The 25,314-nt window shown below is 44.4% G+C and overlaps 4 protein-coding genes across 11 annotated transcripts in view; 2 read left to right on the forward strand and 2 right to left on the reverse strand.

Annotated features, from left to right (window-relative positions):
* Window positions 1–100: 100 nt before the first annotated feature.
* On the forward strand, window positions 101–5,226 carry LOC105700731 (ADP-ribosylation factor GTPase-activating protein 2). 3 transcript variants are annotated; one of them, XM_012426875.2, is made up of 8 exons: window positions 101–582; window positions 857–1,048; window positions 1,183–1,314; window positions 1,385–1,417; window positions 1,755–2,066; window positions 2,179–2,459; window positions 3,570–3,981; window positions 4,880–5,226. In XM_012426875.2, the coding sequence occupies exons 1-8, from the start codon at window positions 508–510 to the stop codon at window positions 5,120–5,122; spliced, it is 1,680 nt and encodes a 559-aa protein (XP_012282298.1). In that variant the 5' UTR covers window positions 101–507; the 3' UTR covers window positions 5,123–5,226. The 3 variants fall into 3 exon arrangements, with proteins under 3 accessions (XP_012282298.1, XP_012282299.1, XP_012282300.1); XM_012426876.2 differs by having other exon boundaries at window positions 102–582; window positions 3,570–3,969; XM_012426877.2 differs by lacking the exon at window positions 1,385–1,417 and having other exon boundaries at window positions 103–582.
* A 519-nt stretch (window positions 5,227–5,745) lies between these two features.
* Window positions 5,746–8,805, reverse strand: LOC105700734 (probable protein phosphatase 2C T23F11.1). 3 transcript variants are annotated; one of them, XM_012426879.2, is made up of 5 exons: window positions 8,251–8,805; window positions 7,909–8,171; window positions 7,635–7,840; window positions 7,070–7,295; window positions 5,746–7,001 (listed from the first exon to the last, which is right to left on the reverse strand). In XM_012426879.2, exons 2-5 carry the CDS (start codon window positions 8,093–8,095, stop codon window positions 6,652–6,654), a joined length of 969 nt encoding a protein of 322 aa, XP_012282302.1. In that variant the 5' UTR covers window positions 8,096–8,171; window positions 8,251–8,805; the 3' UTR covers window positions 5,746–6,651. The 3 variants fall into 3 exon arrangements, with proteins under 3 accessions (XP_012282302.1, XP_023287771.1, XP_012282301.1); XM_023432003.1 differs by having other exon boundaries at window positions 7,912–8,174; XM_012426878.2 differs by having other exon boundaries at window positions 7,909–8,174.
* Window positions 8,806–9,066: 261 nt separating this feature from the next.
* On the forward strand, window positions 9,067–11,032 carry LOC105700730 (single-stranded DNA-binding protein, mitochondrial). 3 transcript variants are annotated; one of them, XM_012426872.2, is made up of 5 exons: window positions 9,067–9,190; window positions 9,261–9,393; window positions 9,506–9,625; window positions 9,771–10,018; window positions 10,103–11,032. In XM_012426872.2, the coding sequence occupies exons 1-4, from the start codon at window positions 9,176–9,178 to the stop codon at window positions 9,974–9,976; spliced, it is 474 nt and encodes a 157-aa protein (XP_012282295.1). In that variant the 5' UTR covers window positions 9,067–9,175; the 3' UTR covers window positions 9,977–10,018; window positions 10,103–11,032. The 3 variants fall into 3 exon arrangements, with proteins under 3 accessions (XP_012282295.1, XP_012282297.1, XP_012282296.1); XM_012426874.2 differs by having other exon boundaries at window positions 9,282–9,393; XM_012426873.1 differs by lacking the exon at window positions 10,103–11,032 and having other exon boundaries at window positions 9,771–10,054.
* Window positions 11,033–12,553: 1,521 nt separating this feature from the next.
* LOC105700729 (ets DNA-binding protein pokkuri) overlaps window positions 12,554–25,314 on the reverse strand; it is a 29,600-nt gene continuing 16,839 nt past the window's right edge. The window contains exons 1-4 of one of the 2 annotated variants that reach the window (XM_023432007.1): window positions 17,793–18,012; window positions 15,891–16,556; window positions 14,627–14,876; window positions 12,554–14,201 (exon numbers count right to left, since the gene is read on the reverse strand). In XM_023432007.1, coding sequence (XP_023287775.1) covers window positions 13,937–14,201; window positions 14,627–14,876; window positions 15,891–16,556; window positions 17,793–18,012 — 1,401 coding nt within the window. In that variant the 3' untranslated portion in view covers window positions 12,554–13,936. Of the gene's footprint in view, window positions 14,202–14,626; window positions 14,877–15,890; window positions 16,557–17,792; window positions 18,055–25,314 lie in introns of those variants that run through there. The other variant, XM_023432006.1, reaches the window with a different exon arrangement.

Consider the following 25,314-nt stretch of genomic DNA (forward strand, 5'->3'; position numbering starts at 1 on the left):
GGCAACTGGTAGATGGCACAGCCGTTGCGATTGCGCGAGCCCCTACCAGAAATTCGTTGCGCCGCCCTTGGGGGCAAAAAACGGTGAAAGCTAACGTACGAAATCAGAGGGCAGCACACGGTGTGATCGCGCGACCCTGCCCGTGAGCAATCTCCCAACTCATCTCTGCTTGTAGCGGTAGTTCTATGCTCAATTACGTATTCAGTGGGATTTAAAGAAGTAGTTTAAACGAATTAACGGGTCGCGCGTGACTCACTCATGGTTCTGTCAGTGCCTTTTAGTTTTGCCCTCCTCGGCTTCTCAAATTCCTTTCACGTAGAGAGGCGAGGAAAAAAAGAAAAAGCCACCCGGCCATTCGATTGGGTCGCGCGCGGTTCCGTCGTGAAGACGCAGCGAAGACGTTGTTAAGGCGTCGTGTTGGTGGCACTGACGATCGGTTGGATTGACAGTACCTGACACGCGTTTTGCTACACGTCGTCTCACACGTCACGTCGCGTCTTCTCGAATATGGCCGATTCCGCACCCAGCAAGACCGACATCGAAGACATATTCAAGCGCTTGCGAGCAATCCCCTCGAACAAGGTTAGTCCCATCACTCTTCTCGTAATTGTCGCATCATTTATTGGTAATATTGAACCCAACATCCTAACCCTTCCTAATGTTACTTTCTCCTCTAATTCTCGTCCCCCCGGATTATTAATTTAACGGTGATTAACCTTCACCGTGACTCAACCTTCGGTCGCTTCTCTGATGGGTAAGCTACCGGTTCACTGCTCGTTGGATATTTCTCCTTCGGGTTACATTTAATGTTTCAACATCTGCTGTGTCATGCCGAAGCACCTTTTTGCATTTTCAGACATGCTTCGACTGCGGCGCCAAAAACCCAGCATGGTCGAGCGTGACTTACGGAGTTTTCCTATGCATCGATTGTTCGGCGGTACATCGAAGTCTAGGGGTTCATCTTACGTTTGTGCGCTCCACGCAACTTGATACTAACTGGACATGGCTACAGCTAAGAAACATGCAAGTTGGAGGAAATTCCAGTGCCGTAAGTTTGTTTTCAAAGCTCTAACGATTGAGACACTTAGCACATGATTGGTTTAAACGTGTCGCAATGCTTTGTCGTTTGATCACTGGGTAAATCCGTTATTGTAGAATATGTTTGATGTTTCATATTCATAGAGGAAATTCTTCGCGCAACATAATTGTACGACAACAGATGCACAGCAGAAGTACACTTCGCGTGCTGCCTTGCAATACAAAGAGAAACTCGCGCGACTGTCTGCCGAAGCGATGAGAAGATATGGAACAAAGGTAATACTCAGACTTATTGCTTTTGTTAGGATCCACTTGGAAACGTTTTACAGAGATGTTACAATCATAGGGTTTTCTCCCCGTGCAACCAATCAAGGGTTCGGTGAGCCACGATTCTTTATTATGTTTTGGGTATTTCAATGCTTCTAACGATTTTGTTGCTAACTTTTTCTTTAACTTTCCGTTTGCCCAATTGTGATTATTATTATAGAGAGCACTGTATAAAACTGTAGTCTTGCACAATGAGAACAAAAAAAAAGGATAGTCCTTAAAATCGCTTCTTCACCAGAAGTAATGAAAAAGTAATAATTCCATCTAACAACACATAACCTATTTTGGATACTCTACGTATTCCAATGTACCATTTGCTGCAAAGTTTCACGCTAAAGTCCCAACCTACTTTCACTCGTTAAAGATGGTCCATTTCTTTATTTTTACAGCTACATTTAGATCAAGAAGTAGAGCACGAAACAGAAGAAACGAAGGAGGTGGACTTTTTCACAGAGCACGAAAATGCAATCTACCAGACTCCTAAAATGTCCGATCTTTCGGAGGGAACAAATGCTCTGACATTAAACTCGTCCTTAAATGTGGGAAAGTTTGGCAAGAGCAACGCGTCAGACCTTTCTAACGTTTCCACTCAGTGTCTTAAACCATTAGCATCGACTGGCCTGTCCAATTCTACAGCTTCGCTTGCTTCAGAACGGAAGTCTACGATTGGGATCGGCAAGATCCAGTCCAGGAGAACAGGAGTACGTAGCCCTCTTAAAAGTTGAAAATCTTCCTTCCTTCCCTCCTTCTTTCTTATCTCATCCTCCCCAATAATTCCATGCATCTAAATAAACATTTTATACAATTTCTCAGCTAGGTGCGAAGAAAGCAGGAGGTCTGGGAGCACAGAGGGTGAAGACAAACTTCGACGAGCTAGAGAAAAGCATCACATTGGACAGCGCGAAGGAGCCGGCGCTTCCAGAATCGACAGAGAAGGCGAAGGAAGAACAGGAAGAAATCGAGACGCGTCTCGCGTATCGTTACGAGCAGAATCTGTCGATGCAGGCTAAAAAAGTGGAGGAGACAGCGCGTCGTCTGGGTCCAGCGAAAGCGGGTCAGGCGGAGCGACTCGGTATGGGGCTCAATACTCGTAGGTACGCAACGCGCGACACAAGTGCCCGCTGTTCTTGGTTTCCGACCAAGTTCTCGAGAAATTTCTGTAGACCCTGAAGTAGTATCAGGATTTCCCACTCCATGGGTCTTTCCGGAAAATTCTGATCCCATGTTTTCTTACCAAATTAGCCAACCGTAACATTAGCGACCCTTACGGGAAAAGGTTGTAACATGACTATGCGATATGGCTTGTGTCTTGTCATTTTTATTTATTAATATTTGCAAGATGTTAAGGTGTGAAACTGCCATCTGAGGGGTCAATTGTTCATAAAACATTTCTCCAAACAGGGTATACTGACTCGTTTCAAACTTTACGATGTGAATATGGAGGCTATGAGGAAGGTCCTGATACCCATGAAATTTAATTTTGTATGAAAAATTGTTAAAATATCTATAAACAAATATAAAAAAAAAAATTGAAATATCATGGGTACCAGAACCTTCCTTACAGCCTTCATGTTCACGTCGTAAAGCTTAAGACGATTCTGTACACCCAGTTCGGAGAGAAGTTTCATAAATGACGCTTAGGCGCCACTTTCACGTCACCTTAAATAGTAAACATCTCGGTGGTTAATAAATGTTCTATGATACCATGTAAATACTTTTTAGACGACGCGTGGCGATCATTTGTAAAAATTCAAAAGTGTTATATTTTTGCCGCAAGAGTCGCTAGTGTTCCCATTGGCTAACTTGGCAGAGCTGCATAGGGTTACTTTTATATGGAAGTGGAAGTTTCCAAAGAATTCAGAAGTCCCATAGAAGCCCAAATCTTATGTTAGCGCTTAATGATGTAAAAGTTGGCTAACAAACATGTGTTAGCCAACGATATCTCATATACGGGAGGAAGAGAGACGCATATAGAAAGGCGAGTACTCTGTGCAAGATAAAGAAATAATGCAATTCGCTATATATCGCCATAAGATTAAGAGAGACGAAGAGATGATTACAGCGCTGCCATCCGTTGGCTAACATACTATTTATCAAGCATCGAACGTCCGTACCCTTCTGGGCTTCTATGGAGACTTCTGAATTCTTTTAAGTTCCTTATGCTACTTGTAACTGTACGATTAGTAATTCCTGTTTGCTTGCAGCGGCGCAAGTCATTCCGCTCTGGGGGACATGAGCACGATCACCCAGGAAGGGGGGTCCAATCTGAAAGTCGCATCGTCCCCGGAATCGAGGCCCAGGGACGCCGACATCGACGCGGTCCGCTTCATCTTCACCCTGGATGACATGCGAACCCACTTGCGTTGGAACGAGACGTGGAACAACAAGCCCAGCAACAAATCCCGCGGCGCCGACGACGACGACGATGACGACGAGGACATGGTCGTGATCACCGAGCCCGAAGTCGCCGCCGCGAAGCGCGAAACTACTCCCAAGCCCGACAACGATGCTGCTTTCGAGCGCGACGAGGCTAGGAAGAAATTCGGCGGTGCCAAGGCCATCAGCTCCGATCAGTTCTTCCGGGACACCATGGGCGACGATTCGGTAAATTGCTTGGTAATACTGAACCCTCGGTTAGATTAGTAGAGTTAGAGTGCGAAGGTCAGGGTTGATAAGAATCACGATTTTATAAGTATCTTAATTATTCAAATAAATTCATCTAAATGAATAGATCAAGGTGGTGTGATAGTGGCGTCAAAGAGATCTCGTTTATGAAACTTCTCCGAACTGGGTGCACCGAATCGTTTTAAACTTGAAAATTTGAAAATGGAGGGTATAAGGAAGGTCCTGACACTCATAAAATTTCAGTTGTTCTTTCTTTTTGAATTTGTTCATAGATGTTTCTCATATTTGTCATAGAGAAGGTAATTTCGTGAGTGTCAGGACCTTCCTTACAGCCTCCGTGTTCACGTTGTAAAGTGTGACGCGATTCGGTACACACAGTTCGTAGAAAAGTTTCATGAACGATTGAACTTTCAGATGTCATTTTCACATCCCATTAAATGGGTAATACTTCACAATTATCGTAATTTGTTTCCGCTATTCGAGATCATGCAAACCACCGCCTGATGATTATTAGTTTGTGCATTGTGGCAAATTGGCAGGTTCTACAAAACGTAACGTACTTTCATTATGCCAAGCATGGGTCCATGATAAGTTCTCTTATTTGAGAAATAAATATCGAACTGAAGTGCCGAACATTGACGTTAAGTATTCGGTGCCGTTCATGCTTTAACACTAAACCTACAAACGGCGAGTCAAATTGACCAGTTTAAATGGTACTTGTAATGGGCGTATAAGTCGTCGGTAGATTTAGTGTTAAAATGTATCTGGCGCGAAGCTCTATTTAGTATGCTGAGATGAAGAAACTCGTTTCTACTAATTCTACCGATCTAAATAAGACCTCGGGGACTTCTTCAGGAGGCCGAACTCATGTTACTCTTCAACCTTCCAGATCGAGCGCAAGAGCAACCTGCGTCGCTTCGAAGGGTCCTCCAGTATCTCCTCGTCCGACTATTTCGGCACCGGCAACTCGGGCCGGTCCTCCGGGTCGGCGTCCTTGGCCCCACGAGGCGGAGGGGTCGACTTGGAGGACGTGCGCGAAAGTGTGCGACAGGGCGTCAACAAGGTGGCCGGAAGGCTCAGCTCCCTCGCCAGCGCTGCGGTTTCCTCTATACAAGACCGGTACGGCTACTGAAAGGGGAACCCTTCCTCGTTCGAGTAATTAAGGTTGCATATGTATTCTCAGGAGACTTTCCATACTGTTAAACGGGATTGTAAATAAAGAGCGTTTACTCGAAACGCTGGCTCGCGTGGCTCGTCCCTAATCGGAGGAGCACCTTAAGGTGATATGAGTCAGCCTGTATATATAACTGAGAAGTCAAATCGTTGATGAAAAAATATTCCCCGAATGGGGTGTACCGATTAGTTTGAAATTTTACCACGGGAATACGGAGGTCCTGAAGTAGGTCCTGAAACTCAGGAAATTTCAATTTTCATGAGAAATTTATTTACTTATCATGGACTAGAACCAACATGCCGTGGGCCGTGTACGCTTTCGATGTTTTACGCTTCTTGGAAGCTTAGAATCGAGACTGAAGAGTATCAGGACCTAGCTCGAACAATTTAGAAAACCATAGAAATGGAATGTTATGGAGTCAAGTGGGAAAATATGGAAAATAGTTTGAAGAACGATTGCAAGAGAATGCTGGCCCGCCCCGGGGCTAACGCTTGTCTTTAGAGCAAAAATTTAGTTGCAGTTAAACTTCACAGATGGCGACATTGATCCTAAACAGTCGTTAGAATAACGAATTCACGGGATTTCGACAGTTGTACATCGATTTCTTTATCATTACTTTATCAAAACGACATAATGGAATACTTCACTTCGTATAATTCTCAACGTAGACTGTAAAAGACTTCGACATAAATATAAATGTCGGTACCGTGACGCGCCAGCTTATGTTACCACTTGAGTATTCAAAATGACGTTACCACCAAAAAGGGTATAGATGAATTCATATCATCTCAAAGTGCACTGTTAAAAACATTTTTTGGAAATATAGTAGAGTACACGCGTAGTTGATGTTCTTTTCAACATATCTCCAAGTGTCGTGTACATTTGTTCAGTTTCGAGACACGTTCGTATTCGAAAGTGTTCCAAATATCGAATACTTCCACAAGACCGCAATTGTTAAAAACTCTGTTCACATCTGTCCTATTTCCGTTCCGAATGACTGTTCCTTCTTGTAGGATACTATTGTATTCGAAGGCGTTCGAAGTATCGAAGGATTTTTAACAGTGTGCTCAACAGCAAAGAATTCAGAAGTCTCCATAGAAGCCCAGAAGGATACGGACGTTCGATGCTCGATAAATAGTATGTTAGCCAACGGATGGCGGCGCTGTAATCATCTCTCCGTCTCTCTTAGTCTTACGGCGATGTATAACGAATTGCATTATTTCTTTATCTTACACAGAGTATTCGCCTTTCTATGTGCGTCTCTCTTCCTCCCGTATGTAAGATAACGTTGGCTAACACATGCGATCTCTTTTTTACCCCTAATCCTGCTTTTTAGCCAACGTTTAGAGCATCGAGCGCTGACATAGGGTCTGGGCTTCCTTGGAACTTCTGGACTCTTTGCCAACAGGGAAGACGGGAAGAGACGAGATGGGCGTTTCGTCCGCAGTTACGTGTAATTTAATAAGATAAAACCGGAACGAGGGCCGTCACCCTCGCGACGTCTCGGGCGAGTCAGGCAGAGGGAGGTCGGGCGCAGGCTGCCGACACCTCTTCAGGAGCTCGACGTACGACTTGCCGTGGAGGAAGCAGACCAGGACGACCGTCATGTTGTCGCATCCCGTGCCCATGAGAGCGTCCGGCGCCAGGCACCGAGTCATCAGCTCCTCGCAGATCTCCTCGGGGTCGACCAGAGGGCTGGCCTCGAGGGACCCTGCGAGTCGGTCGCGCACGAATTGCACCACGTCCTCGTTGTTCATCACGTCCCAAATGCCATCGCACGCCAGGAGGGCGAATTCCCAGTCTTCGGTTATGTCAAACTGTCGCACGTCCGGGTATGCTGCGCGACAAAATCCTGGCATGATCATCTGGGACGCGGTTTAATCGCGAGGGCTACTCGAGCATTACCCGTGACGATCTGCTCCTCCGCTGGCTTGTTTGCGTTCATCTTGAACACAAAATCACCTAGGGCACGAGATAGGGCCAAGTGGCCGTTGACTCTGTTGAATTCTACCCAGCCACCTGCTGCCTCTATGCGCTCGCGTTCCCTCGCCAACGTCGGCTTGTGGTCCTCGCTGAGCATCACCGTTCTTCCCAGGACACTCGCCACTGCTCTACTGTCCCCGGCGTTAGCCTTCAAAAGAGACCTAATGTTACTTTCCTTTAGTTTGACGTTACCTTGTGATTAACACTCTGCGGTCCATGGAACGAAATACTCAATACTGCTGTCTTACTTAAACCGCACTCTTCTGGCCAGGAATTAATGTAGTGTAAAAGCTACCGTTAGTATTAATTATTCGGCATTTGTAGCCACACTTCTGCATGGACATGAATTAATGACGATATGATAGCTCTTATTAATCTTAATTTTTTATTTTTCACTGTAAAATTGAAGCTCGTAGGCTGAGATAAATTGGTAGACCGGAAAGTGTTAATGTATAAAAAAAGAGAAATGTGTATTGCAGTTCCTTACGCTGTATAAAATATTGTCCTTAATTAGCAGCGCGATGACCGTCGTGCCAGACTGTTCGTCCTTCATGGATGGATCGTACCGCACAGCTTTGTCTAAGTCAAGGAAGCCTTGTCGAATCGCTTCGGCGATATTGCCCTGTTTGTACTCGGGTCGTTTGATGATGTATTCGTGCAAATGCATCCCCGCGTATTGTGCCATAGCAACACCTGGGGAGAATGTGTCTTATTGATGGCTCCGATAACTAAAAGAGCGTCGTTAGGGACTGAGATCTCACCACCGTGGCCATCGTACACTGCGAAAAACGCAGTGCCTGGATCGTCAGGCAAAGATAGAATGTGAACGTGAGAATCTTCCATTTTGATGCGCCAACCCTGCATACATGAGCTACCCACGCGGTAGGAGGAATTGCGACAACATGCTGATTTTTTCGTGGTTACCGGTTCACCTAGTGTCTGTCCCATTGTCAAAATTGTATGGAAACCGTCGGTGATTTACTGTATACTTCTAAAGAGATTGATTGCTCTCATTTTAATGATGCTACTGGAAATTGATAATATTCATTAATAGGGTTCTATTCGCATCGCGTCTAAACTATAAATTAAACGATGAATCTTACCAAAGTTAAGCGTTAAACTTCCGAACACTAGATAAAGTGTCATTGCACCGAGTTCTTCACACTGATACTCAATCGATACCACAAGTACTCCAGAGATATCCACCAAAATTAAATGTCAGATGTTAAGTCGTCAAAGTCATTTCAATCACTGGGAACTTCGTACAACTTTGAGATGTCACTTAAATCACAATCAATGAAGGTTAGATTTAGAATAGTATATAAATGTTAACGACCAATTTAATCAAGCTGGATCTCGTGACAACGATTTGAATTGTCTATAGAGATACGAGTATGTGCTCATTAGGTAAATTCCCTCGCAAATCAACCCTTCCGACCAATTCTGCTCTCAGCTGTTCCTGGCTGTTCCATAACCTGCACATTACGTTCCGATCTGTACTTTCTAAAATCATGTATGGAATACCAGCATTAATGCAGATAATTGTCCCATTGTATTTACACGGTATCTTTCAGTATCTTTTGAATGACAGCTATTGCCAACTAGTGTCAGGCGTAAAAAAGTTGCTACATAGAAACTCACAGTAGAGATTCGGTTCGACCTTGAGATTTTGGGCGATCGAAACGAGTTTTCCTTCCTTCTCTAATTTGTTAGTTTCTGTATTCATCACAAGAGGCACTGGGCGTCTGTTTAAACAGAGAATCTCTGGTTGGGATCAGAGATGAGTTGGATCCCTGAGTTGCTGCCGTTCAGGGCAAGTGCATTAGCTGCCTGCATTCTCCACCGAGGGCAGCACAGACGGCGACCGCGCGACCCTGCCCGTGAGCATTCTCCCAACTCATCTCTGCCATTACTTACCGGTTAAAACTAGCGGCCGCATCTGACGTTGATAAATACATTGTTAAATTGAATTAGTGTTCTTTATACTCGATTTCATTGGAATCGTTTTTCAACTTATAAAGCTTTAAAATGCTTAAGAACCTGGTAAGTGATATTGTCAACTCCGTTCATTGTCTAGATTATTCATAATTACTCTTATTGTTATCATTCTTAGGTTATGTTCGCACGTTTTCAGATACGATTGCACGGGACGAGCAAGGAAGTAAATCGTCTTCTGCACGTCGGAAGCCGGTGTATGACGACCGTCGAAACTAATAATGCCACGGAAATGCCACGACTGGAGAAATGTAAGTTCACCCGATTACTAGTTAGACCGATTGGTTTGGAGATAAATGTTTCTTAAGTGTACTCTTAAAGTACAGTAATCGGTAAGGTGAAGGAAATCTTGCGTCATTACAGCGATTAATCAAGTTACTCTACTCGGAAGGGTAGGTAACGAGCCACAAAAACGAGGAACGGAAGAACATCCTGTTATAACGTTCTCAATAGCCACGCATGAATTGTACAAGTACGAGACTGGTAAGAGTAAATGCAATCATGTACGATAACGTGTTACGTTAAGCATTGCATGCTTTGTCATAATTCTAGATTTAAATGAAACGTATCGATATTATCCAGTCTATTTCAAAAGTGCATGTATTTAAGGTTTAGTATCGTTCAACAGGTGACTATGTTCAGCGAACTAATTGGCACAGAATCTGTGTATTCAGGCCCAAATTAAGAGATACTGTGTACAATTACTTGAGGAAGGGCCAACGAGTTTTAGTTAATGGTAGATTAAGCTATGGGGAAGTAAAAGATGAAGATGGGCAAGTCAGACCCACTACCGCTATTATAGCGGATGACGTGATATTTTTTTCACCTTCTTAATACGCCCTCGTCTTCAAATTAGATTTAAAGTGCATATATTTTGTAAGTTTACATTAAAATAAATATAACAGCAGAATATTCCTGTGTTTTTGACGATGAAAATAATGATTCTTCCTTCTCAAATAGTCGGAGTAATTATTAATCTTTTTAATTCATATATGATCTGGCACAATGGCTCGCGAATGAATATGGAAAACCAAGAATGACCAAGGGAATTAATTAATGGGATGTTTAAGAAAAGGCAAGAATATCTTAATAAGTAAATAAGTCTATATTTACAATACTCATCTGTCATCTCTCCGTAACAAGTTACATAATAAAATGGTGCTATGCCTAGAATTTTACAAGTGTTATATGTTTTTATACACGATACTCTCATTCACGCAACATTGAATATTTCTTCGACGATTCAGTCAAAAATCTACCTGTTCAAATAATTCTGTATCAGCTTCCTCTGCAGATCCATCCACGTATAAATTATGTACACTTTATGAACGAAAATTAAAGATATATATTTATATATATATATATACGTATTTATATATATAAATTTGTGTGCTGTGTGAGGTGTGTGTGTATACATATTTCTCTTATTATCTCATTTATATAATGCTCTCTTAAAACTTGCACTCTCTATTTGTCTCTTTCTCTCTCTTTCGCGCGCTTGCTTATTTAATTAATTACTTATTAACTCTTACGCCACTTTACCTTACAGAGATCACAGTATACAAAGAAGCCAGATAAAGGTTTCGATTCTATCAAAGACTTACGCATTCATTCCCCCATTCGCTCGCAGTCCGACGCACACGCACCTCGTACCGAATCCCTGTTGCTTGTTTCGTCTGATTTCCGATTCTCTCTATCGTGTGAAAAAATATTCATATATTTCCCTCTGTCTATCGACAATATTTTTCGACCTTCCGTCCTGTATATCCCCCGACTTATCTTTTCGATAGAGGTAACCGGGCAAGGCCCTAGCGTCCTGGTCGTGGAATGTAAGCCACAGAGTCCTCGTGCAACCGCATAGAAATTTCGAATATAAATTTTGGTAGTAAAATATATNAACTCTGGCCCCGGATTTTTCGTAAACTTCTTACGACTCTTTTTTTCCCCTCCTTCATCGATAGATCATCTCTGTCTCGTATTCGTACAAGCATTCTCTCTTATCACTCGCGCTCTTGTTCAATAGAGTATCAACTTATGTACAATTAGAGATCCTACGCGCTATAGTATAGTCGATTACAGTTTATGAACTCGCGTCCTAACCTGCAAAACGTTTGGACACACCGGCGCTCCTCCCGGAGTCGACGTTTCTATATTTTTTCAGGCTACGGTACGGTAGGCCGAAGCGTTTCTTTAAAATTTATACATTCCCGGCACACGCGTTATTTATTAGGACTGTTCGAATTAGCTGTACTTTATGCAATTTGTATGCAACTAGTCTAACTGACTGCACTAAGCTTTCCTTGAGAAGTGCATACGTGTCGATACATTTCAAGTTCCATTCAAACTGGTTCAATGGAAATGGAAAAACTGAAATAATTCTTCTTTTTAGGTTATCTTAATATATTAACTTTAGGCTTTGTGATACCGAATGATATCTTCTAGCATTACCTGCACCTACTCGCAAGCGAGTGCAGAAAATGCTACACTTTGCACTGAAAGATGTAAAAGTGTAATTGCACACGTGAATTGAAGGCCAAACCTGGCGAAAGGATACGCTAAGTGTAAATGTCCAGCTAAGCCGAACAAGCCGTATGAAACTGATCGTCGACATACGATACCGTAACCTCTCACCCACATTCCGAGACCTTCGGTACTGGCAGATCTGTACGCGCTTTTCTTTCCTTAAGAGTTAATAACATTTATCGTTCTTGGCACAAACTTTGTCAGAGCGAAGTACGGGCAGCTCGACCTGCACCGCTTTTTAACCACGCATTTGTATTGTAGTACAGTTGTCGAAGTTAGTGAAGTGTAACAACGACGTTCCAAAGTATAGACTGCTTCGCTTAAAGCCAGTTGTACGTTTAATGAAAAATGACAGATGCAAGGAAAGTAACACCGATCACTCTAACCGTGACGTACTCCTTCGGTATACTTTACTCCTCGATGAATCGAAATACGAACACAAAACTCCCCGACGAAGCGTCTTCTTGAACCTACATAACCTAGAAATCACTCGAGCAGTCTTACACTTTCATCTGTCGTTGGAACTCCGGTTATCAAAACCCAGGTAATCTTTAGCTCTCGATAACACTGGGCAAAGACTATGACCGCTTTGAAGAAATAAACACAATTTCCAAAGTCAACCCTGCATGATACAAATAACGTTCCAGATGGAGTAACATTTGTTCGCAACATATCTTGACACCACGTCAGTGATCGAACTAATGTTACGTCCAATATGAAGAGTTGAGCAAGCTGTCGACACAGCTGTACCTCTCGACAGAATAGAAATTAGCCTTTACTGGTTTCGACCGATGAAATGGAGTTTTCTTCGCTGACTACCATCACCATTGTAATATTATCTACCTAAAAGAGCTTCCAGGCTCTGTCGACAGCAGAGAGTCGGCTCGAAGGTAAATAAAATGCTGCGAGATATCCGCAACGGAATCCCCTCGAGAAACATATTCCCTCGAACGACTCCGCGATCGACTGAATTGTCGGTTGGTCTTAACCCTTTCTATCCCGCCGTATCACGGAAGACGAATAACTCTAAATTAACTTTTCCCCTTCAAAATGTTTACAGACGAAAGCGTCTCTAATCATCGAATTTACGTCCCAGTGAGATATTTCCGCCGGGAAGGAAAGGATTAATCCACGGAACGCAGGCTAACGTAGTTATTTGTCACGCCGTGGTTTCTTTACGGAGACGAAGAGAGGAGCGCGAGGAGTACCCCGAAGACGAGGTCGGAGATTCCTCGCACTCGGTAGTCTTTCTAACTTCCCTAGACCCTAATCTTCCACTTAACCGCTCTAGGACTGGTCGAGGGTGGTTTAAAAAATTGCACGTCCAGAAAGTCCCCAGAGTTCCTGGCGCAGATGGATCCTAGAGGGTCTTCAAGTAGTTCCAGTCATTCGCCGACAGTCTATCCAAGGATGGACCATCATCGCATCGATCCAGGTTACTTCAAGATCCGGCACTCCTCTTCATGGCGAACCGTCGCATCTTTAAACCTCTTCTTCGGGTCCAGGTCTTCTAGATCCACTCGATGAAGTCGTCCTCCACGTTCTCATTGCACATCGTTCTTCCAAGTTCCAGGGTCCCAGGATATCTCCAGGGTCGACGAGTTTTCCAATGGTCCACCGAAGATCTCTAAGTTCTCCTCAAGGTAAATCCCACCTGGGTCCGCAGAGGGTCATCCTCTTCTTCGGGCCCTGGCTAGGTCGTCCTCCACCTTCATTGCACATCGTTCTTCCCGATTTCAGAGAGTCCCCGGCGCTCCTCGGGGTCGACGAGTGTTCCGATGGTCCATCCAGGGTCCTCCTTCCGTCTCCACCACCTCGACGCAGGTCTCTTCGAGGTCCCGCGACGTCTCCTCTTCGAGCTTCCGCAGAGGGTCATCCTCTTCGAGCCCGACCCCACCGGACGAGGTCATCCTCCGCCTTCATTGCACATCGTCCCCCCTCTTCGGGGAGTCCCGGGAGTCTCTTCAAGATCCCTTCAAGATCTCTCCGAGTCTTCCGCATCTCGACCGTGCCCTCCGCAATCTCCGGCCGTGGCCTCGCGCGATCCCGCGTCCTCGGCCGCTTCCGGGTGCCCCGGAAGTCCGGAGATCCATGGAGTTAACTCGAGGAGGCCGCCGCTCACCGTCGATCGGCCCGCGAGGATCGGATCCGCGTTACGTCGGCCCTCGGAACGAGTCCACGAGGTCGCCCCTCGACCTCTGGCCGGTTCTCTCACCCGCGGCGGCTAATCGCCTGCGCGCTCGGGCATCCGCGTCACAGCTAGGACCCGCGTCACTTCCGCTCCTCCGCTTCCTGATTAGTCTTGACGAGGTTGTACGCGTGGCTCCTGTACTTCGCCGGCGGGTCGTGCAACGCCAACGGCTCGCTCGCCGGCAGGTTCAGGCTCGCCATCGACAGGTCCGTCGGCAACTCCGCCTCCGGCTCCAACGTACCCGACACCGAGCCCTCCTCCTCGGGCTCCGATTTTATCCGCATCTGCTGGCGCAACAGCGAGATGTTCTTGATGTTCTTCAGCTCCGTCGGGTTCCGGAGAAATCTGCGGCAAGCGGGATAAACGGCGTTATAATGAGATTAAAGACTGGCGGGAAAGAATTCTAAATTTATTGCAGTTTTCCGATACCATATATATATGAGGTATAATATACTGCGTTTTATATTATATATATAATAATTGTACTACACCCCTTAAGGTGATATGAAAGTGTGATATATACGTAACAAAATGTCAAAATATTGATAACAAATTTGATGACCAAACTTTATGGCGTTATAATGAGATTAAGGGCTGGTGGGAAAGAATTGTAAATTTATTGCAATTTTTCGATATCATATATCGATCAAAGTTGTATAAATATTGACTTATTGGTGTGTATATTTCGTTACTTTCGTATCACCTTAATCTCTGGTGTTTAAATTGTCAGGATGTGGAGGGAACTCGAGATGACCCTGAAGAGTACTCACTGGTAACAGTGGCGTTCCCCCTGGACCTTCCTGAGGATGTTGACGCGGTAATAGTAGCGAAGCGCCCTGCTCATCTTGTCGTAGTTCATGGAAAGGTGGTTCTTCTGGATGCCCCAGAGCCTGGCCAGACCCGGTGGGTCGACGATCTTGAAGACTCCGGTTTCCCGGCTCTTCCAGGCGATGTAGTGCGTGTATCGCTGGGAGGGGTCGTTGAGCAGTTGCTGTAGGAAGTCCCAGAGGAGTCTGCCGTCTGCGGAGAGAGATCCCTTGTTAACGAGGACACGTCCCTGAGTCCTTATCGCTGGTAAGCGATAAGGATTGCGAGCGAATCATTTACTTTCTGGGTGAAATTAATAATAATGTCTCTTCCTTAAGTTATTACTCGGCACCGATGAAATCGATTTTGTTAGAAACAAAGGCATATCAGCTGATGGCGAACTCGCCATCGCCTTGCCGATGATAAGGTTAACTAACCCTTATCACTCCAAGAATAGAAATTTACTCTCTAGGCGAAATTAATAAAAATGTCTCTTCTTAAAGTTATTAATCAGCACCGGTGAAATCGATTTTGTTAGAATCATCGGCAGGTCAACTGATAGCGAGTTAACCCTTATCACTCCAAGAATAAAAAGTCACTCTCTAGGCCAAATTAATAAAAATATCTCTTCAGTACCATTCAAAGAAATATTTCGTCAGTACCATTCAAAGAAATATTTCTTCAGTACCATTGAAAGAAATATTTATTCAGTACCATTTAAAGAAACATTTCTTCAGTACCATTCAAAGAAATATTTCTTCGGTACCATTCAAAGAAATATTACTTCAGTACCACTCAAAGAAACATTTCTTCAGTGCCATTCAAAGAAATATTTCTTCAGTACCATTCAAAGAAATATGTCTTCAGTACCACTCAAAGAAATATTTCTTCAGTACCATTTAAAGAAATATATCTTCAGTGCCATTCAAAGAAATATTTCTTCAGTACCATTCAAAGAAACATTTCTTCGGTACCATTCAAAGAAATATTTCTTCGGTACCATTCAAAGAAAAATATCTTCAGTGCCATTCAAAGAAATATTTCTTCAGTACCATTTAATGAAATATTTCATCAGTACCACTCAAAGAAATATATCTTCAGTGCCATTAAAAGAAATATTTCTTCAATACCATTCAAAGAAACATTCCTTAGGTTGAACGAATCTTTATTTCTCGGTATACGGAATCGACCTCGGGGGTGTTCTCGAAACTCTCCAGGGATACTCACTCGTGTTGGGCTCGTGGGCGTCGTTGGGGAAGAACTCGCGGGCGGCGGGCGAGCCCTGGGTGGGCCTGAAGGCCCCAGGGGTTAGGGGGATCATCTGCGGGGGCAGCGTGGGGCTCGGCTGGTCCTTGACGCAGACCTCGCTGAGCCGCTGCGCCGTCAGGGCGGTCGGCGTCGCCGGGGGACTGCCCCCTGCCGACTGCTGGTTGTCCTCGTCGGAGTCGCTCCGGTAGACCTGAGTCTGGGCGGCGTCCGCGTGGCCGGGCGAGCCCGCCTGGCTGTCCACCGAGGGCGCCGGCGAGAGGGTCACCGAGTTCGCCGACATCAGGGAGGCCAGGTTCGCCGTGTAGGGGCTCTCCACCCACGTCGGCGTCGGAGGGTGCGAGTGGGGGCTCAGGGGGTACGCCGAGGGCCGCGTCGGCGTCACCGGGCTGCTCGGCAGGCACCTCTGGAGTTGACTGAAGTCCCGGGCCAGCATGCTCAGGACGTTGTGCAGCACGTCGCCCGCGCCCGGACACCGCTCACCCAGGTCCGCCTTCGTCAGAAGGCACAGCGCCTTGCCGTTCATCTGGAAGACGTCCATGTCGAACTGCGGCAGGTCGAACTCCCGCTCCGCCCACCGCAGGAACGCCGCCACGTCCTCGCGAGACCACAGTCGCGGGTCGGATGCTGCGAACATGGACCAAGAGACATGTAAGGGCTTCCGGTTTGGGCACGGACTCGGGTACATGGGAAGACTTTCAAAAATGAGGGGGCACGTTAAGGTGACGTGAAACACCCTGCAAATCAGTAGATTCGAGTACAACACTTTTTTTTAAGGGTATTAGACCAAACTGTCCGAAACTTTGACACGTCCCTCCATCTAAAAATTGTCCTGACACATTCAACATTTGAATTTTCCAAAAAATTGGTTAACTCAGTCCAGACCAGAAACCAAAATGGCGTCGAGCTCTCATATTTCAATCAATATACAATTATCGAAGGCTCTGATATGAGATACGAAAGGGTCAGGACAATTTTACGACAATTTAGAATAATCTGGTAATCGATAAACTCGCATTTGAACGGGATAAAGGCAAAAAAAGTGTTGTATGCGCTTTAAGGTGAAGTGAAACACCCTGCAAATCAGTCGATTCGAATACAATACTTTTTTTTAAGGGTATTAGACCAAACTGTCCGAAACTTTGACACGTCACTCCTCATCATCTAAGAATTGTCCTGACACATTGAAAATTTGAATTTTTCAACCAAATTTTTTAACTCAGTCCAGACCAGAAACCAAAATGGCGTCGAGCTCTCATATTTCGATTAATATACAATTATCGAAGGCTCTGATATGAGAATCGAAAGGGTCAGAACAATTTTACAACAATTTAGAACACTCTGGTAATCGATAAACTCGCATTTGAACGGGATAAAGGGGAAAAAAGTGTTGTATGCGCTTCTATACCAAAATGATGGGAATACGAGGTCTCGGAGTGAAAATTTAATTAACCTGGAAATCACAGATGGCGCAGGGGGTCCCTCTGCAATCAATTACGGCCCCATAAAACATGAATTCCGAGGATTTCTGGAGTTTTACTTCGATTTCTTTATAATTATTGTACGAAAACGACAGGTAGAATATGCCATTTGGTACAATATTTAATATAATTCGACACAGCTGTCAATATAAAAACAAACGTCTACGTGAGAATTATACGAACCGAAGGGTTCTATATGTCATTTCGGTAAAGTAATGATGAAAAGATCGATGTAAGTAAAATTCATCTATACCCTTTTTGGGGGGAGTGCCGTTTTGAATACTCAAATGGTAACATATTTTTTAAAAGAAAGTCATTTAAATACAGAAAGGGCACGAAACGTGTTTGTGTCGGTTTATCCAAACAGGTGAGATATAATTACCGAGACTCGTCGGCAGGTGCGTCTTGAAGTCCAGGAGAGGACTGGGCGGCGGATGCGCCGACGGTGAGAAGCTCATCGTGGGACCATATCTCCAGAGCAGGTCCGTCGGGCTGAACGGCAGCGAGATCCCCGGGGGCAACCGGGAGTCCATCCCCGTCATCCCGCCCGCGGCGGACACCGGCGGAAGCTGCGGCAGCTGGATCGTCGGCAGTAATTTCATAACACGTCCTCGGGACCGACCCTCTCTGGGTGGCGACTGCACCTGCAAAAATCAAACGAGAAGTCGATTAGCCCCGGGTCCCTCTCGATCTTAGGTTTCGTTGGGTAATGTACTCTAAATAGGACCGCCAAATAATTCACCGAAATCAATAGACTTTAGAGAACGTGATGCTTAATCCTTTAAACACGGAGCTATTTCGACATAAGGGCGAAATTCGGCTGACCGTGCAGGCGATATTGGACCAAACGTCGGGTGCCTTTAGGCGCTCTTAGTATCCAAACTGCTAAGGCGATATGAAAGAGTCATTCTATATACGTAAAACGTCAAAATGTTTATAAAACTTTTCTCCAAACTGAATTAACCGAATCATGTGGACTTACGTATCAGTAGGTAGTACATTCTAAATAGGACTTCCAAATAATTCACCGAAATCAATAGACTTTAGAGGGCGTAATGCTTAATCCTTCAAACACGGAGCCATTTCGACATATGGGCGAAATTCGTCTGGCCGTGCAGGCAATATTGGACCAAACGTCGGGCGCCTTTAGGCGCTCTTAGTAGCCAAAGGACTAAAGCGATATGAAAGAATCATTCTATATATGTAAAACGTCAAAATGTTTATAAAACTTCTACAATCTGAGTGCATCGAATCATTTGAACTTCTCGTTAGTTAATACGTTCTAAATAGGACCGCGAAATAATTCACTGAAAAGTTGTATAAATATTTTCGCATTGCTCTTATTCTTCCTCAGGTAATCAATCTTTGAGAGGATCGCTAGGCAAATAACTAGTTCAATTCATTTCAGAAGAGGTAACTCCTAACAACACCTTCTTCAAGGTCTAAATCCTCGCAGTCGAGGTGAAAAACGCGAAGTGCCGAGGGGCGCGCACGCAGGAAGGTAAGTGGAAGGAAGGAGCCTCGGACTCGCGAATTAGCATAGAATGTGGAGGCATAAGGAACGAGAGAGCCCGCAGGAAGAGAATATCCGCTCGGGGAGCCGACATTTGCATAAGGCATTTCCATTCCGCCTTGGCGATGGGCACTTCCGCTCGCGTCCAAGAGAGATCTCTGGGGACGTTCCCGGTTTTGGAAACGAAGAGCTTGGAAGAGGGAAAAACAAGAGCCTGGAAGAATCGACTGATTTGAGGGGGGTTTCACTTCACCTTAAGTTTGAAATGAGAACACAAATTTTCAATGTGTCAGGACAATTCTAAAATGATCGCGAATCACGTGTTAAAGTTTTGGATAGTTTGGTACAATATCCTTAAAAAAAGTGTTTTATTCGAATCGACTGATTTGAGGGGGGTTTCACTTCATCTTAAGCCATTATCTGTGCAATTGGAAAAGAGAACCCAAATTTTCAATGTATTAGGACAATTCTTAGATCACGAGTCACGTGTCAAAGTTTCGGACAGTTTGGTCCAATACCTTTAAATAAAAGTGTTTTATTCGAATCGACTTATTTAAGAGGGGTTTCACTTCACCTTAAGCCATTATCTGTGCAGTTCGAAAAGAGAACCCAAATTTTAAATGTGTCGGGACAATTCTTAGAAGATCACGAATCACGTGACAAAGTTTCGGACAGTTTGGTTCAATACCCTTAAAAAAAAAAGTGTTTTATTCGAATCGACTGATTTAAGAGGGCTTACGACTTAACTTTAATTAAATAATAAAATTAACCGGATTTAAGACTTAACCTTAAGCCATTATCTGTGCAGTTTGAAAAGAGAATCCTTATTTTGAATGTGTCAGGACAATTCGTAGACGATTGCGAGTCACGTGACAAAGTTTCGGATAGTTTGGTCCAATACCTTTAAAAAAAAGTGTTTTATTCGAATCGACTGATTTGAGGGGGGTTTCACTTCATCTTAAGTCATTATCTGTGCAATTTGAAAAGAGAACCCAAATTTTGAATATGTCAGGACAATTCTTAGACGATCGCGAGTCACGTGTCAAACTTTCGGACAATTTGGTCCAATACCTTTAAATAAAAGTGTTTTATTCGAATCGACTGATTTAAGAGGTGTTTCACTTGACCTTAAGCCGTTACCTGTGAAATTTGAAAAGAAAACACAAATTTTAAATGTATCAGAACAATTCTTAGATGATCGCGAGTCACGTGTCAAAGTTTCAGACAGTTTGGTCCAATACCCTTTAAAAAAAGTGTTTCATTCGAATCGACTGATTTGAGGGGGGTTTCACTTCACCTTAAGCCATTAACTGTGCAGTTTGAAAAGAGGACCCAAATTTTAAATGTATCAGGACAATTCTTAGACGATCACGAGTCACGTGTCAAAGTTTCAGACAGTTTGGTTCAATACCCTTAAAAAAAAGTGATGTATTCGAATCGACAGATTTGAGGGGGGTTTCACTTCACCTTAAGCCGTAATCTGTTCAGTCTGAAAAGAGAGCCCAAGGATCCTTCGGATCCAGGACGATCGAGCGTCGTGCGGAAGGAATCGCATGATCGGCGTTCCGCGCGTTACGCAACCGAGTCGTGCAAGCTCGATTAGCCGGCGATTCTTACGCGTCACGTCCGACACTTAACTTTTTACGCGTCCTCCCTCTCCTTCTATCTCGCGTGCACGGGCCTTAAATGGGCTTAAGTGCAAAAAGGTGACATTTCTAAGCGACTCCGAAGGGGCCCTCTCGTGCCGAGGTGCCCCTCATTTCCGACCCTTTCGTCATTTTCCATCTCGCGGATCGGCGTCATCGAGCGAGCTCGCTGGACCGCTCAAATGTCCTCGGCTTTCCGTGTCCGACTTCCAGGAACTCGACCCGACCCCGGGACGTTGACTTTGTAGGAAATTTCCAATCTTCCGCACGGCGGAAAACACCCGGAAAACACGAGACGCAACTGCGACTCCGAGCGCGGCTATTAATTCAACCGATCCTCGATCTCGCCGTTTGTAGTGACTTATTGGCTTCTAGTCTTCATTTTTTATTATTTTTATTTTTTATTTTTTTTCTCGATCGCGCCGTATACACCTAGGAGGTGGAGGATCAATGCTCGATCACACGTTCGACACGTTCCGTGCCACACCGTGTACCACCCGAGGTTAACACGTATTATCGGCGGTACACGTGGCATGGTACGTGTTAAGGTGATATGAAACTAATATATACGTACGCAAAAGTCAAAATATTTATAACACTTTTCTCCAAACTGGGTGCACCGAATTATCTGAAACCTTTAACAGGTGATTATGGAGGATCTAAGAAAGAACGCGCTGCTCGTGAAATCTCACTTTCCACACGGCGGAAAACACCCGGAAAACACGAGACGCAACTGCGAATCGAAGAGCGACTATTAATTCAATTGATCCTTGATCTCGCCATTTGTAATGGCTTATTGACTTCTAGTCCATCTTTTTTTTTTATTTTTTTTTTTTTTCTTCATCGATCGCGCCATATACACCTAGGAGATGGAGGATCAATGCTCGATCACACGTTCGACACGTTCCGTGCCACGCCGTGTACCACCCGAGGTTAACGCGTATTATCAGTGGTACACGTGGCATGGAACGTGTTAAGGTGATATGAAACTAATATATACGTACCAAAAAGTCAAAATATTTATAAAACTTTTCGTCAAACTGGGTGCACCGAATTATCTGAAACCTTTAACACGTGATTATGGAGGCGACAAGGAAGAACGCGCTGCCCGTGAAATTTTATTTTTCGAAAGAAAAATATCTCTTTTGGTTCTTGTCCGAGATAAATGCAAAATTTCATTCGAAAAATGAAACTTCATGAGTGCATTCTTTCTTAGAGCTCCCATAATCACGTGTTAAAGTTTCAGACCATTCGATGTACCCAGTTTGGAGAAAAGTTTTATAAGTATTTTCATTTTTTCGTACGTATATATCACACTTTCATATCCCTTTAGTTACCCATAACCCTTTAGTTACTAAGAGCGCCTAAAGGCGCCCGACGTTTGGTCCAATATTGCCTGCACGGTCAGACGAATTTCGCCCATATGTCGAAATGACTCCGTGTTCAAAGGGTTAAAAGCAGGGAAGTCCTTTCCACGTTAAATTCGAAAGGCTCAGCTGTTCGGAAGTATTCCTTAAAATTCCCTTACTCTAAGATACTTTTTTTTGTACGCGATATTTATTTCTCTTTCATGGAGGTACCTCCGTGCGTAAAAGATTTATCTCCATGATTAAATTAATTAAATCGATTATCGCGAATCTCGTTAGTCGTCGACTCTATCAGTTTCCAGGATCCACCCTAACGATAAAGGAACATCTCGCATTTTCCTGACTTCCAAGACTTCTTTTGCGCCAAAAAGACGTGTATTAACGCCAAAAATGTCTTTACTTTAACACCAAGGAATTTCTCCCCATAAAAAAATTCTCTCTTTAATTAAAAATTCTATTTTCCTAAGCGAAGGATTTCCCTCCCGGATCAAACCAATCAAGACAATTAATTTGATTAAATCGACGAATTCGATCTCACGGTCCTCGTTATCTCTTATACCGTACTATACTTTAACACCAAGGAATTTTCCCCCATAAAAAAGATTCTCTCTTTAATTAAAAATTCTATTTTTCTAAGCGAAGGATTTCCCTCCCGGATCAAACCAATCAAGACAATTAATCTGATTAAATCGACGAATTCGATCTCACGGCCCTCGTTATCTCCTATACCGAGATTCCGAGATCCGTTGAAATCAGCGAAGCACGTCAGCTGGGTAATGCGAATCACGATCGCTTCCGGGATTTTCTTGAACCGGAAGTCTTAGCCATTCGACGCTACCCCTCTCAAGCCTTCCATCTAAAAATCGTTCCTCTTTAGATTATTTTTCCAACCGAAGGATTCCCTTCCCGGATCAAATCGACCAAGCCAAATGATAAGATTAAATCAATGAAGTCGAACTCGTGGCCCTCGTTATCTCCTTTGAATTCTCAGAATCCGTGACAATGAGCAAATCACTTCATCTAGGCCTTGTAAAGTCCTATCGCTTCCTGGATTTTCTGAAACCGGAAGTCTCAGCTGCTTAACGACACCTCTCAAAATACTCATATCAAATTCACTCCGTGCATTATTTCCGCAACCAAAAAATTCCTCATCCGTCACAAACCAATCAAGCCAATTATCCAATTAAATCATCGAATTCGATGTCTGGGCCCTCGTCGTATTTTAATTCCCAGGATCCGCTCGAATAAGTAAATAACCTCAGTTGGGTCTTACAAATCCTAACCACTTCCGGGATTTCTTGAAACCGGAAGTCTCAGCTATTCCACGAAACCTCTCGAAATACTCATGATTTCCTTCAAATTCTCAGGATCCGTCATAGTAAGCAAATTAAATCAGCTGGATCTCGCGAATCCCAACTGCTTCCGGGATTTCTTGAAATCGGAAGTCGCAGCTGTTCCACGATACCTCTCAAGATACCCGTAATCTTGAAATCCCCTTTATCCGCCAGAATAAGCAAATCACCTCAGCCGGATCTCGCGAATCCCAACCGCTTCCGGAATTTTTTGAAACCGGAAGTCTCCGCTATTTCACGAAATCTCTCAAAATACTCATAATTTCCTTCCAATTCTCAGAATCCGCCATAGTAAGCAAACCACCTCATCTAGACCTCGCGAATCCCAATCACTTCCGGTATTCTTTGAAACCGGAAGCCTCCGCTATTTCACGAAATCTCTCAAAATACTCATAATTTCCTTCCAATTCTCAAGATCCGCCATAGTAAGCAAACCACCTCAGCTAGACCTCGCGAATCCGGGCCGCTTCCGGTATTCTTGAAAACCGGAAGTCTCAGCTATTTCGCGAAACCTCTCAAAACACTCGCGATCTCCTTATTCCGTTCTCTCCGAATTCCCTTAATCCGTCAGAATAAGCGAACCAGTTCATCTAGACCTCGCGAATCCCGATCGCTTCCGGTATTCTTTAAAACCGGAAGTCTCAGCTATTTCGCGAAACCTCTCAAAATACTCGCGATCTCCTTGGAGTTCCCTTAATCCGTCAGAATAAGCAAACCACCTCATCTAGACCTCGCGAATCCGGGCCGCTTCCGGTATTCTTTAAAACCGGAAGTCTCAGCTATTTCGCGAAACCTCTCAAAACACTCGCGATCTCCTTATTCCGTTCTCTCCGAATTCCCTTAATCCGTCAGAATAAGCAAACCACCTCAGCTAGACCTCGCGAATCCCGATCGCTTCCGGGGTCCCCGGGAGCCGGAAGTCGGCGAACTCCTGGAATCCGCCCGGAACCGGACGACCTCGCCGAGGAGGGCGCGGAAGGCGCGAGAGCTCGCCTCTCTTTTAATGTCAGAGGTTCGTTATGCCTTATTCATCGACCGGGGCGTTACATAATGCATGTATCGGCAAGCGTGGAACGACCCGGCTTATGCGCAACCTCTCTCGCGCTCTCCTCGGAGCGATCGGTTCCGTCACCTCTCCGTGCCCCCACCTCCCCTCCTGCGGTTATCAGTCCCTGATACGCGCCACGAATCTGCTTTTCGCGCTGAGAGACCGAGACGGATACCGATAACATCCGGTTGTTCGTCCGTATCGATCGATGCCATCTTCGCGTATCCCCGTGATCGCCGGTAGCCGACTCGCCCTCTCTGGTCGCCTTATCGCGGCGAATTTTCGTTATCAATTCTATTGTTTTTTTTTATTATTATTTTTTTATCGGTCTTGTAATACGTCGCCCATGATTCGATATCGCTGGACTTTGGGATGAGCGACGATGTCCCCTCGGGTGTCTTCCTCGATCTCCCAGAGCGAGCTTTACGGTAAATAGATCCTTGATATATCGTCATGTCAAACAGGTGAACTTGCACCGATATATCGATCTCCGCTAATTCGGTTTCTTTGAATTCTTCTTCCTTTTTTTCTGGGAATTTTTTATCACACTTTTATGGGGAGTTAGCGCTCGCTTTTCTGCTTATTGCATGATGTATAGGGGCAGATGAATTCCGGAATTTTTTTAATGAGTGGAATTTCAGGATCGACGTCTTGAATTCGGAGTTAAGTATCATGGTTAATTATTTTTTTTTATCCTGCATGAAGGATTCTGATCCGGGAATTTAATTTAACGAAGAATCGCTGATCAACTGATCCTATACACTCTTCTTTGGATATTAGCTATGATTACGATACGGATTAATTAAACTGACGAATGCACGAATTTAATATGACTCATTGGCGGGCAATTTGACTCTGTTACGTGTATTATGTCTACTTTATCCCGTATTAAGTTGCTTAATCCGCGAATTTTCTGTCGCGGTACTCTTGGCGATCAGCTGATCCGACTTGCTTCGCTCAGACAATTAATCATCTCGC

The sequence above is a fragment of the Orussus abietinus genome, unplaced genomic scaffold (genome assembly GCF_000612105.2).
Source record: "Orussus abietinus isolate OABI.00-Male unplaced genomic scaffold, Oabi_2.0 scaffold207, whole genome shotgun sequence".
Classification (NCBI taxonomy): domain Eukaryota; kingdom Metazoa; phylum Arthropoda; class Insecta; order Hymenoptera; family Orussidae; genus Orussus; species Orussus abietinus.

Excerpts from the sequence above, each read along its gene's own strand:
- LOC105700731 (XM_012426875.2), top strand. The coding sequence starts at position 508 with ATGGCCGATTCCGCACCCAGCAAGACCGACATCGAAGACATATTCAAG. Across the intron at positions 1,049-1,182 it reads TTGGAGGAAATTCCAGTGCC|AGGAAATTCTTCGCGCAACA; the intron begins GTAAGTTTGTTT and ends TCATATTCATAG. Across the intron at positions 2,067-2,178 it reads TCCAGTCCAGGAGAACAGGA|CTAGGTGCGAAGAAAGCAGG; the intron begins GTACGTAGCCCT and ends ACAATTTCTCAG.
- LOC105700734 (XM_012426879.2), bottom strand. The coding sequence starts at position 8,095 with ATGGGACAGACACTAGGTGAACCGGTAACCACGAAAAAATCAGCATGT. Across the intron at positions 7,296-7,634 it reads AGGACAATATTTTATACAGC|GCTAACGCCGGGGACAGTAG; the intron begins GTAAGGAACTGC and ends TCTCTTTTGAAG. Across the intron at positions 7,002-7,069 it reads GGAGGAGCAGATCGTCACGG|CATACCCGGACGTGCGACAG; the intron begins GTAATGCTCGAG and ends TTTGTCGCGCAG.
- LOC105700730 (XM_012426872.2), top strand. Across the intron at positions 9,394-9,505 it reads AATGCCACGACTGGAGAAAT|CGATTAATCAAGTTACTCTA; the intron begins GTAAGTTCACCC and ends GCGTCATTACAG. Across the intron at positions 9,626-9,770 it reads ATTGTACAAGTACGAGACTG|GTGACTATGTTCAGCGAACT; the intron begins GTAAGAGTAAAT and ends ATCGTTCAACAG.